This window comes from Glandiceps talaboti, chromosome 22, assembly GCF_964340395.1.
Source record: "Glandiceps talaboti chromosome 22, keGlaTala1.1, whole genome shotgun sequence".
In the NCBI taxonomy this organism is placed as follows: domain Eukaryota; kingdom Metazoa; phylum Hemichordata; class Enteropneusta; family Spengelidae; genus Glandiceps; species Glandiceps talaboti.
The window spans coordinates 4,670,900-4,684,176 of NC_135570.1; the positions used below are offsets into that span (position 1 = coordinate 4,670,900).

The 13,277-nt window shown below is 33.1% G+C and overlaps 1 protein-coding gene across 1 annotated transcript in view; it reads left to right on the plus strand.

The window, feature by feature from the left end:
* LOC144452437 (cadherin-23-like) overlaps window positions 1-13,277 on the plus strand; it is a 135,248-nt gene that overhangs the window by 42,507 nt on the left and 79,464 nt on the right. Inside the window, exons 14-27 of the mRNA XM_078143530.1 lie at window positions 79-275; window positions 2,159-2,288; window positions 3,266-3,339; window positions 3,682-3,766; window positions 4,336-4,464; window positions 5,117-5,181; window positions 6,076-6,310; window positions 6,799-7,038; window positions 7,348-7,608; window positions 7,942-8,041; window positions 10,705-10,957; window positions 11,460-11,547; window positions 11,930-12,020; window positions 12,558-12,790. Of these exons, the coding sequence (XP_077999656.1) occupies window positions 79-275; window positions 2,159-2,288; window positions 3,266-3,339; window positions 3,682-3,766; window positions 4,336-4,464; window positions 5,117-5,181; window positions 6,076-6,310; window positions 6,799-7,038; window positions 7,348-7,608; window positions 7,942-8,041; window positions 10,705-10,957; window positions 11,460-11,547; window positions 11,930-12,020; window positions 12,558-12,790 (2,181 nt within the window). The remainder of the gene's footprint in view (window positions 1-78; window positions 276-2,158; window positions 2,289-3,265; window positions 3,340-3,681; window positions 3,767-4,335; window positions 4,465-5,116; window positions 5,182-6,075; window positions 6,311-6,798; window positions 7,039-7,347; window positions 7,609-7,941; window positions 8,042-10,704; window positions 10,958-11,459; window positions 11,548-11,929; window positions 12,021-12,557; window positions 12,791-13,277) is intronic.

The following is a 13,277-nucleotide window of genomic DNA, read 5'->3' on the forward strand; positions in this document are numbered from 1 at the left end:
TCGAATTCTAAAATAAGACAGGATGGTTGGGTGAACTCATTTTTTTATGCACTAATGAAATGTAATTTTCTTCTCCAGATATCAGCAACTGATGATGACATTGGAGAAATGAATAGTGCAATTAATTTTACAATTGTAAGTGATGATGAAGAGATATTTGCTATTGACTTGGATACTGGAGTTTTATCTGTCAAAAATCCATCGCTGCTAAATGCTGATTTAGTTGGTAGTTATGTTATCACCATAGCTGCTACTGATCGTGGGCTAGCACCAAGGTGAGTGTTGCACACAAGTAGGTTCTAAGATAACACTTCTTTTCAATTGCATGCACATTGTATACAAATGTACTATCATATTAAAATGTATTTCTGGGGTCGTGTTTTGGAATTAGGATATGAATCTCAAAGATCCTAAAATTCCTGATAGATGTGGAACTGTTTGCATCATCCTGGAATCATAAAACATACTGCAAATGTTTTACTATGACGGAAAGTTTTATTTGGTGCTGATAAATGTTATAAGTATCATTTGATGTTGTTGATGTTGTAGGAGTGAGATGAGCACAACTATGGAAACACCAATCATAGACAATATAATGGGTTTTATTGTCTATACACCAAGGTACTTGTATTGAGTGCTATTGTTACAGCATTGTATATAGCACCATCTGATTAACTAGTCCAAAGCACGGTGTTCCTGTCTTTGAAAACCACGCAAATTATTTATTTGTGTCAATTTGTTGATTTTTTTTCATATATTTCTGCATACCCGACAATGACTATTGCATGATCCACATTGATGTATTATTTGCAAGGTCCATATTTGTTATGTCTCATATTCCTAAGTGTATAATAATGTATTATTAACTTGTTTGTGGGTACAACAGCTGAAATAAAAGAATATCTCAATACATTATATCGAAAAGTAATGAATCATTTTCATTGGATGATTTTAATATGTGGGCCTGAAGTGTAAAAAAATGAAACGGTAATTCTGCAAGGTACAATGTACATGTATATTATTGTAGTAACTGATAGATAATCTCACCATAGTGAGTCCATTTTCCAAAAAAAATGCTTTGATATCGCAAAATCATATTTGATGGTTCTGATGAATATTATTAGCCCAAGAGGGATACAAACCAAGTACATGTTACTGTATATCAAAATAATGCAAGTAGTGTGTAACAATGGATAGATTGTAGAAGTTACAGAACTAAGAAGATTAGTGTACATGGAAATATTGAAATGCACTTTTTTTTAATGCCTGTCAAAAGTGTTCAAATTACACTGCACATTATTTAGTCATTTAGACCAAAATGTAGCTGTGAATGAGTTGCACACACTGATTCGTTTGCAATTAATCCACCATCAAAATTTGATTTTTAACACATATTTTGTGCACATACTAAAGACCTATCCCTTTGATATCTTTGGACCTGTACAACGATTTCTTTTTCAGCTTCTTTTATACCTGAAATATTGTTTGCATGATTGTTTGTTAGTATGCATTGAATATGTATTTTATGTATTTTTGTTAGCTGTGTTAAATATGTGATATATTTATAAAATGTATATACATTAAAATTGATTGATAAATTTTTACATATATTATCTTTGTTTTTGAAATGAAGTCAGTATGTAACAGATAGACAAAGGGAATAATTATGTAATTTCCCCCAATTTTTTTTCATACATCTAGTGAAAATACAAGGGACCTTGTCACTACGAGTCTGTCGATGATTGGTGACAAAATCCTTAGTTCACAAGTATTTTCTGGCTGAATAAACAAAAATATTGGGGAATTATATAATTAAACTTCCTCAGGGATAATTTATGAAAAACATGGAAATAATTTAGTGTCAATTTGAAATATTTTGACTCATATTTCCTGCACCACAGAACATGATGTAGATGCTAATTGTCATGACAGAGAACGACTAGGGTATAAAAATCCATATTCTTTTAAGATTGCGTTCAACCTGGCTTACGATAATTACATAATTCTTTTGATATGACAGTAAAATATAGTTAATTTGGAAGGGTAAATTCAAAATGAATTCAACATTTTAATCCATCTACTACAGATCTTGTTCACACAATGGTTAAATTAGTTGGCATTAATGTCTCTCTCTTGTTACTGCTCCGTGTATGTCTAGGGCAGGGATTGCTACTGTTGTTATAAGTATACTTGATGTGGACGATGAACCACCAAGTTTTGCTGAGAACTCTTACACTGCTAGTGTAAGCGAAGCTGTAGTTACTGGCTCCTCAGTATTCCAAGTACAGGTAATGAATTCATACTTTACAAAGATTGAAATATGTGATATAAGGAATGAAGGTAAAATATACGACATTGACATTGTCTCGATGACAAATTTCACTGCAAATCAGAGTTCTTAAAAATCTCTCCAAATTTTGCAACATGAAAGCTTGTTCATGGTCCTTTTAAATAATAAAAGAAATTTGAGGGTTCACCATTTTGTTTTTCCAGAAATCATCAATCTTTTAATTTCCCATAGAGTTATCACAGTATTCGGTGGCCATATTGGATTCTAAAATGGCATAGAGTTATCACAGTATTCAGTGGCCATATTGGATTCTATTTTCCCATAGAGTTATCACAGTATTCAGTGGCCATATTGGATTCTATTTTCCCATAGAGTTATCACAGTATTCAGTGGCCATATTGGATTCTAAAATAGCATAGAGTTATCACAGTATTCGGTGGCCATATTGGATTCTAAAATGGCATAGAGTTATCACAGTATTCAGTGGCCATATTGGATTCTATTTTCCCATAGAGTTATCACAGTATTCGGTGGCCATATTGGATTCTAAAATAGCATAGAGTTATCACAGTATTCGGTGGCCATATTGGATTCTAAAATGGCATAGAGTTATCACAGTATTCAGTGGCCATATTGGATTCTATTTTCCCATAGAGTTATCACAGTATTCGGTGGCCATATTGGATTCTAAAATGACTAAACTTTGATTATCAATTTGACCTTTATTCAAACAATTTGCATGGTGACCTCAACTGAGAATAGGTTTGAGTTTCCTTGAACAAAGAAACAGCAGAAAGTTTAAAAAAATGTATATCTGAGGTCCATTCTACCACTTTTAAAGGCCGTTGTTGTACTGTAATTGTTACATGACATTGTCATTATCTTTTTTATGTCATGGTTATTTAGTGTACTATCTTTTCAAATGAAAATTGACATCTCATAACTTTTTATTCATTTTTATTTTTCAATATTTAGGCAACCGATTCAGATAGTGATACATTGACATACAGTCTTAGTGATACATCTACTTTCAGCATTGATATTAACAGGTAAGTTATATCCTGCAATAGTAATTAACTTGAGGTACATTTGTTGTCATTTCTATTTTAAAAGATTTTAAATGACTCTCCAGAACCCAAAGTTTATGAAAAAACGTTATTTCCTGGAGTGGCATTTCCCCTTTAATGTACCATTTCTGTTGCGTGTACTCAAAGATTTTAATTCTAATATCATAAAAGTGGGAATCAACATGGTTTTACTGTTCCATTATCCTTCATGTATAACATTTGCCACCAAATTCAAACTACCATGAATTATTTCTAACTGTTATGGACATTTTAAAGAAATTTGAATATGTTCAGTAAATTTATAATTTGTATTTTTTATTATAGCGGTATAGTTAGAACTGCCGTTGTTTTGGACTATGAAACTACAAAAAGTTACAATTTAAATGTGACAGCATCTGATGGACAACTAGTAAGTACACATATACCGTAGTTCTTTCCTTGTTCTCTGCATATGATAATATTATATATCATTCCCAATATTTTTCTTTGTTCAGCCAAGAAAATATGAGTGACCTAAGGGGCCTTGTCACTATGAGTTGCTAGACAAGTAGTGACAAACCCTTAGGTTACCAGTATTTCTAGCTGAATGAAGAAAATTATTGGAGACTAATATAATTATAACTCTTCATAAACAATCAGGAAATATATGGCAATTTGAACATTTTGATTTGCATTTTGAGCACTGTAGAACCACTGACGTAGACACAGGTTGTTGTGACGTAGAATGAACAGGGTAGGCATGCATAATCCATATTTTCTGCCCAAATTCAAGACAGAGCAAGATAAGATAATTAGACACTTTAAGACAGTTCATTGTTTTGTACATTTCTTGGGAAAAGTCCACTTTTAACTAATAATTATTGCACTATGGACTACAAAAATAATTGCATTTGATATTGAAAATCAATTACAATTGATAGAACTTGCTCAGAAAATGATAGTTATATTTTCTAAATGATATTTTTTTTACATTTGCAGGAAGCTGAAACAGTATTAATGATTACAGTAGAAGATGCCAATGATAACAGTCCAGTTTTTGATCCAGACACTTATACATTTACAGCGACCGAAGAGCAGGTAGCTGGACAGACTGTTGGAACAGTTACTGTAAGTATGATAATAGAAATAATAATAAGTATTTAAAATGCAGCTCAGTTCTCCTGAGAGGTACGATCTACATAGCAGCATAATGACTTAACAGCCCTTTATGTTTTAACTCCATGGAGAGCATCCAAACCATTGCAGCCACTATCAATCTGAAAAGGCGTAGGATTAAAGCATTCACATTGCAACCTCTATCCTACCAGGTCCCTAATTATACAGCTGGGTTGACTGAGGCACAATTGTAGTTTAAATCTTACCCAAGGACTTTAACCACTCAGAAACAAATGACAGTGACAGGGCTTGAGTCTACAAGTTGCATAAATGGCCAGAAAGAAATTAATTTCTGTGAACTGCAAGCTAAATGCTAACTAAAGAGTTTGGTCAGATTTTTCTGAATGGAGTTCTTAGATAGGCTCTTGTTGGATGGGGATTAACATTTAATTGGAAAGAAAAAACAGTCTGGTAGATCTATAAAAAAGTTGGTCCTGATTAACAGTGAGGATTATCTCTTCTGTAAGATTGATAAGATAGCGATAATATGAGAACTCCAAATTGAATCTGATTCAAATGCTACCTCAGATACCATAGGTTGTCTAACTATAATGTCATTTTTTGATAGTCATGAATTAAAATAGGATGTTTTTTCTTCTCAAAGGCATCAGATGTTGATGAGGGAACCAATGGAGGTGTTACATATTTGATTCTTTCACCTTATGACACGTAAGTACAATTTGGATTTTCAATTTTTTTATTCACAGGAACATGTGACCATATAATATTTTTTGATTAGAGAGATTGGGTATCAACGTTGAATTTTGATTATTGAAATGCCCTGTACTGTTAAATTTTGCTTTTTTTTAGCAAAAGAGCAGCCATTCAGACAGAAATGATCATACTTACAGTAACTGTTCCACACCTGTGTACTTTTAACATTCTAACATAGATAATGGTAGTATAATAATAATAGTTTATTTCCAAACATTGCGGTGTACTGATCAAATTACAAAGTTTATATTACTTTTTTAAAAAGGGAATAAGAGACAAAGACACTGCTAACAGATAAAAAGTGTAGTAATATGACAATTGAAAATATTACAGTGACAAATACAGACTAGGGACAATAACTGTTTTACAACATATTAACACTTTGCTTGCTATACTAAATGAAATGGTACCCTCTATGACGTCATAATCCAGTATAACTGCAGGTTCATGGCTGCTCAGGTCGGCTGCTGGTTGCCAATGTTAACTCTTTTTTCTCACTTATCATGCAATTTTGAATAGATAGCTTGGATGAATTTCTTCACTCAAGAATATTTTTCAAGATTGTGGTATGGAGCATTTTGAATCACCTTTAACACAGTAAACTGGACTGAGTTCTTTCTGTTTAGTTCTTTCTTTAAGGTTTCCAACATTATGATTTCTTGTAGGGTAAATTGTGATTAATAAGTGCGGGAATGTGGTGCTTAGAGTTTATGATCTAGTTTTATCACTTGGATAGCAAACTTTCTTTCCTTCATACCATGTTCAAACCAGCATTGGTCCCTGTCAAACCCTTTGATAATATCCCTGCTTATCTTGTGATACTGTCTTCCTTTTATTTGACATCTTTAGAGTCTTTGCAATCAACAACAGTGGTGACATAAGCACAAGTGTTGCCTTAGATCGTGAAACACAAGCCAGTTATGAAATCGACGTCATAGCACGGGACATGGCAACGTCATATCGCCAGACGACTGTACAAGTGACAGTCAATATATTAGATGTTAATGATAATCCACCTATAGTATCTGATGCTGTTGGTAGTATTAATGAGAATCAAGCAACTGGTGTCGTTGTCGCAGTACAGGTAAAATCTTTCTGTTGTTTTAGCTGTTGCTTTCTTACTTGTTGAACCATCAGTAGTAGTATTTTTAGAAACATTATTTGAGCACGGAAAAAGTGAAATGGACCGGATGATTTACTTTCTACATTTGGGTTCATGGATTTTCAAAATTAAAATGAAATGAAAATGTTGTCTGTATTTGCGTGCATAGATGACGTCATCATGAGGCACTAAATCGATGGAACTAGTCTCTATGTACTAGTTCCATTCATTAGTGCCTGTTACATCATTTATCATGGAACAGCGTGAGAATGGTCCATAACATGTGACGTCGCATTGACCAATCATGACTTCGAGTATGCGGTGTGTTATAACAGTCACTAGTCCATACCATATGACACAATCTATTCCAATTAGCACTGAAGGCTGTATGAAAACGATAAGTTATGAAAATACTTATTGATTAATATGTAGTAAAAGTCATTTAATTTATATAATTTTATCAATAACAGTCTACCGATGAAGACATTTCACCAAATGATGAGACAGAGTATGCAATAAGTGCTGGTAACAATGACAATTATTTTGATATTGATGCTTCAACTGGTGAAATCAGTGTCATAAATCCTATTGATGTAGACAGTGGAGGCAACTCACAGTTTATACTGGAAGTGACTGCATACAATATACAGCCCTATAGTGTTGGCAGTGGAATAACTAACAACACTGCAAATATCACTGTTAATGTTGTGGTAAGTAAAGTTATGTTAATATCTGTATATACAAAATACTGTAAAGCTAGAAATTTTCGTTAAGAAGGCATTTTAGTCACTACTTTAGCCACTACTTACCGTTTTTTGTTTTCCAGCAAAATAAGCAAAAATAATTCTTTTCACTGAGCAAAGGTTTCCAGGTTTCCAGTAATAGATTGATGGTTACCTTGGAAACATGAAGAACAACCGAATTGGTCAATCTTCTATTCTCCACTGCCATGTATTGTAAAATCAAGTTTGGCAGTGAACTCAGATTAACTGATTTTTTTTTTTTTTTTCATCCTTCAGGATATCAATGATGAAGCTCCACAGTTTGAGAACTCCACTTACACCATATCCATTGATGAAGAATTAGACTTGCAAACATCAATATTAACAGTGAAAGCTGATGATCCAGACTTGACTGACAAGTCGGCAGATTTTCTGTACTGGATTAGTGCTGGCAATGACAATGATATCTTTACTATTCATCCTGTCGATGGTGTCATCAGTGTTATTGGTAATATAGATAGAGATCCTGATAACAACCACCAGTCATTCAGTCTCTCGGTGAGCCTTTATTAACTGTATATATATAGTATATATACCTTTTAGAACTGTTTTGAATGTATCTTGTTCATTCCTGGAATGAGGGTGCGAGTAAATAAGTTGATTACGTTACATTCACAAATAGCAAAATAAACCAAAAAAACAAAAAAACAAAACTAATTGAAGTGGTAAGCTCAGTTGTCATTTCCATGTTTATACTGTCCGTAGGATTGCCCTATAGGATCCTGTAGGATTTTTTTTGTAAGTGATTGTATGTGTGATAGATATTTATCTGGTGGTATTTAAGGTATTAATATTTTGGATTGAACACAGTGCCTTCATTCATGTTGACAGGTATCTGTAACAGATAGAGACATTACCACGGACAATGATACTGCTACTGTGTCAATAACAGTATTGGACATCAATGATAACAAGCCAGTATTTACTGAAGGTGAGTAATACTATCTGCAATGATCATCCAGTTCTTACAAATTTTAAAGTATTTATGTTCAGGCTGTTGACAAAAACAGTCACTCTTAGATCGATCATGTTACAAAACGAAGAAATTGTATCCATTTGTCTGTCTGCAAGCTAAATTTATTGTAAAAGGGGGGCGCATTGTATGAACTGCAGAATTTGGGTGATCATTGCGGAAACTCAAGTTATCGATAACACCAGCTACGCATATGCAGTAGTGCAGTTTATAGTGCTGAATTAATATCAATAACAAAACATCAAGTAATGAACATAAATTAATTTATGTTAATTAACATGCATTGACTACATGTACTAGTTATAATTCATGTCCAATTGTAAGCAGATATGGCACTCTCGACCCCCCCTCCCCTTTACTCCTACCCCCTCTATTCTACATGTATACTAGCTACTTAATACCATATTATTCTGTTCATATGCATATAGTTTTTTGCAGGTTTTTTCATTCCTGTGTTATTGTGTTTCAAGTTTATACTTACAGCATTTATTTTTTCAGACTATTTTGTTGTTTAATTTATGTGAATCTTTCACTACTATTTCCAATTCAAGGTCTATTTTTCTGCATTTATTCACACCATTCAACTTTACTTCTCAAGTCTTTCTGCTCTGACGGATGTTTTTATGTTGGTTTCATTCTTTTTCAAAGCATGACAGTTTAGCCCAGTCAATAGTAATAAGGCATTACTCATCATGTGTATTTGCTGAATATTCATTCTTTGTCTGGCACATCTTAAGGAATGCATAAACAATTCTTAGATCACTTAAATTATAAGGAATGCACAGAGAAACTTTATACACACATTAGTTGAGTCTGATTAATGTAGGAAAGTAAGACATGTATAACATTGTCATTGGATTAAACCATTCTCACAAGCCAAAGCACATATTCCTGAAGCAACACAATATGGCGGGTATGTTTTGGACAGTGCCATGAAGAGGCCTGTGGTTTATGATATAAATTTGGATAAAACGCATTGTATGAATGTTAGTAATAAAGTTTGAACTTGATAACTCTGGATAAAAAAATTCAAACACTGTGCTATATAAAATTCTAACCTCATTACTAAGTAAATGACTTGGATCGACGAGTCTACATACGTTGTATATACATGTATGTTTCACCTGAGGAAATGTAACAAATGTCCTTTTTGAAAAATTATAAGACCAGCAATGGCCAATGTAGAAGTAGTAGTAATTTTTGGAACAAAACTAACAAGTATTTAGAGGCGACTTAAGTATTGATGTAGTGTATCATTTAATAACTTATACCACTAATGTTATCTTTGCCTTTAATGTTAAACTTCAGAATATATTATCAAGCAATGAATGTTTAATGCTTGGACAAGAAATATGTGATCAATCCCTTTATTGTACCATATCATACCATATCGTATCATGATCCCTTCATTATAATACGAGTCGTATATCCAACCTAACAAGTACTAAGTCATCAGCAGCTTTGAGAATATATCCACTCATTTGTAAATAGCTGCTAATCGCTTAATGTAAACGCGCTGATATGCTAATGAGTGGGTCGCGATTTTACCTGATAATCTGCGGTATCACTGGAACCATTCTACGTTCAGGCCTCGGGAACTAAAAGGTGGGTTCCTAAGTTCATTATCAGTCTATTCAAAACTAATGAAGTCAATTATTAATAATTTATAAGCACAAAATGTCATGCACTAAGGTGTAATGTTATGGCATTAATATTTGCTGATATTTGCATATCATTAATATTCACTTGATTTGCATATTAATTGTTCAATCAAGCAACACCTTTAAGAATCCGGTACTGATCCTGCTGTGGTTACACTTGCACCTGCATTTACTTATTTGTTTATCTATTTTGTTTGCTTTTTGCTGTATGTACTAGCTGCTGCGATTATGTTTCTCATCTTTGCAAACTGTGTCGTGTTGTCTGTTGCTATCCCTAATTCTGTCTTGTGTTATGTATAAAAAAAACGAATGACTCTGTTTTCAGTATTTCAAGTTATAGTGCATTTTACCAACTTTAATATATACACTTAAAAAAGAAGTTGTAGACACATTGGCAAACCAACAGAAGTAACTGTGTAAAGCGTTCATTTAAGACCTAAATTTCTCTATGAATCAACTTTGAATATATTTGAAGTGGCTTTGCAGTAAGTTTGTTCGAATGCATGCATGGCCATGAACAAAAGTGCTTTCAATTAATAATAAGCAAAGCAAAACCTGTGCAACCATTTACCCCAAATCATATAAATGGTGTGTTCTTATTACTATGGTAATAAATCAACAAACTACTACAGACACAGAGTAAAATTATTGTTATTGCATGCGGTAGATTACGGACGTTGATGATAGCAGTGCCCTATAGTATGTAGATTTAAGTATCCTGTAATCAAGATTGTGTAAACATTGAATGAGGTTGATTTGACATCACGTGAGTAAAAACTCCCATCAGAGATGCCACCTCACTGTGAGTGTAATTCCATCAATGGCCATTAGTAGTTTATACATCACTGAGTTGCAATAATATTTTTACTTTGTGTCTGTGTCTGTGTTTGTTAGCTGATACTCTATCAACTATTGTCAGAATGGTTGTCAATATTTGAAATTCCACTTTCATTTTAACAGGCTCCTACAATTTCGTCGTTGCTGAAGATGCTATAGTTGACACTAGTGTGGGCAGGATAACAGCTACTGATAAAGATGATGGAGTTAATGGTGATATTACTAGTTATGAATTTGACAATACAAATACAGATTTTACTATAAATGTCACAACTGGAGAGATATTTCTTGCTAGACCCTTAGATTATGAAAATGGTGACACTGGATTCCAATTTACTCTGATAGCCAAAGATGGTGGAAATCTTCAACAAACAGGGTTAGTAGCTGCTTTATTTCAAGTCGTAAATCCAACAGAAATTGAGATATTGCTGTACACCAGTCATATATCAGATAGATATAGGAAACTTGCATAACACTATATTATCATAAGCACTATGATTCATACGCAAATTCTTTTCTTACATTTTTGATTGAGAAACTGACGTTTGAACAAAGCACTTGTCCTTCTTCAGTGTCTAACTGTATCTGACAGAATGATCCAAATTTGCTGGAGGTGTTGAGTAACCAGAAAAGTGACATCTATAGTGACATCATCACATAACTGACAAGTACTTTCACATCTGAATTTACATACATGAAACCCAACATTGTCTCACCTGCGGTTAAATATATAAAAATAAGTCAAGATATTTTGAAAATAATCCTGAAAAAATTATTTCTGTTGTGCAATGTTTCACTGCACTACGGATTAAAGTATAAATGTTATCCTAAAAATTCAGTGAATCAAATGACCATGTGGTGTTATTCCTTGTTTTCAGATCAGTTGTCGTGGTGATTACTGTAAACAATACAAATGACAATGAACCTGTCTTCTCATCTGGAAATTATTCCATCAATGTATATGAGGTAAGCTAAAATTAATGATAAATGTATTTCAGGTGAAAATTTTCTTATTATAAATTGTCACCAAGTTTGTAACTATGATTCTATATATTCAATAAGTATTAACTATTTTAAGTACAGGAAACTTTCACTTTTTTTTGCTTGCAAGTAAATCTTTTAATATTTTTTTTTCCAAATTACATCAAAAAATTGTTGTAGCTTTCTTTTTAAAGGGCTAAATTTCAATCCTGGGTCAGTGTCTCAACACTTCCAATGTGTATCACGTCAACATTTTCACAAATACAGTCCCCATTTGTCAACCACATGACCACTGTAATATTTTATGTGTTAGTAGATATTCCTTTAATGAATGTATGTAAGTTATTTATTGCCTTTCTTTTACTAGAACTCCAGGAAAAGTACATTAGTTGGGAAAGTTATGGCAACTGATCCAGACTTGGATGATCTATCGTACCAGATAACACAACCAAATTCAGGTAACCACATAGAATCTGTATACATTTATAACGGGAATAAAAGCGATAAATTGTTTGGCAAGACTCCCCTGGTCAAAGCTTTTTTTTTTCTTTTTTCTGACCATATCAAAAAGTGAAAAGTATAGACAGAAATACAAAATGCAGTCATTATGGAAGGTAAGGCATTCTATAAAGAATCAATAATTTTAAAGACCCACAATTCAATCCTTAGTTCTCACAGTGTTACCTTATCAATGGAGTCCCAAGGCCAAAGAAAAAAATGTGTGGTTCCAATAAAGCCCAATTTCAAAACAGGGTGGCGTAGGTAGGTAATTTTTTTTGGTCCGGTTCAGGTTGATGCAGTGTATGTAGAGGTCAACAGAGATTTCTCATCAACGTTGTTGTGACGTAGAATGACTAGAGTATATATTCCATATTTTTTGTTGAACCTGGCTCATGCATGGTATAATGATCATTATTAAACAAATCAAAACTTTCAAATCTCCCCAAAGGGATAGCACTCAGAGTATAAATGACTTCTTTGATTCTTTGTTGTAGTGCCATTTGAAGTTGATGATACTACAGGAGAGATAACGGTGTCTGATAGTCTGGACAGAGAAGGGCAAGATGTATATGAGATTGTCATCACAGCATCAGATGGTTTGTTATCTGCAACTACAAATGTCACTCTCCTAATCTTAGATGAAAATGATAATTCACCAGTCTTTGTGAAGTCACTTTACAGTGTCAATGTGACTGAAGATGTTGTCATTGGAACAGATATTGTGCAGGTAATGGGATTAATCATTCAAGACCTCAATATTATAGAGATGTTATTTCTAGTGACCATTTTTCTTAAAGTTGCAGCGATTTTACCAATTGGACAGTTTTTATGAGTTACAGAAATTAGATCACTTTCTAAGTCTTTAAATTAATATATAAACATACCACATTGACATCAATTGTGACTATTTTTCTTCAAGTGATTACAATTTTACCAATTAGATGGTTCTGATGAGTTGCAGAAATTAGATCACTTCCTAAGTCTTTACTATAAACATATTACGTGAGAAACATGCAGACTTCTCAATAGGAATTCTGTTGTAAAAGATAATATGATGAAAGTGTACATTTAATTTGAAAAGTTGAAAATGCTTTATTCATGTATATAGCACAACCTTCTATGAAATGAGACATCAAATCATTACATGTCGCAATGGCCCATCAGAAAGTTATAGTTTTATCTTATGCATTTGCATGTTGTTATGAAATAAAGAT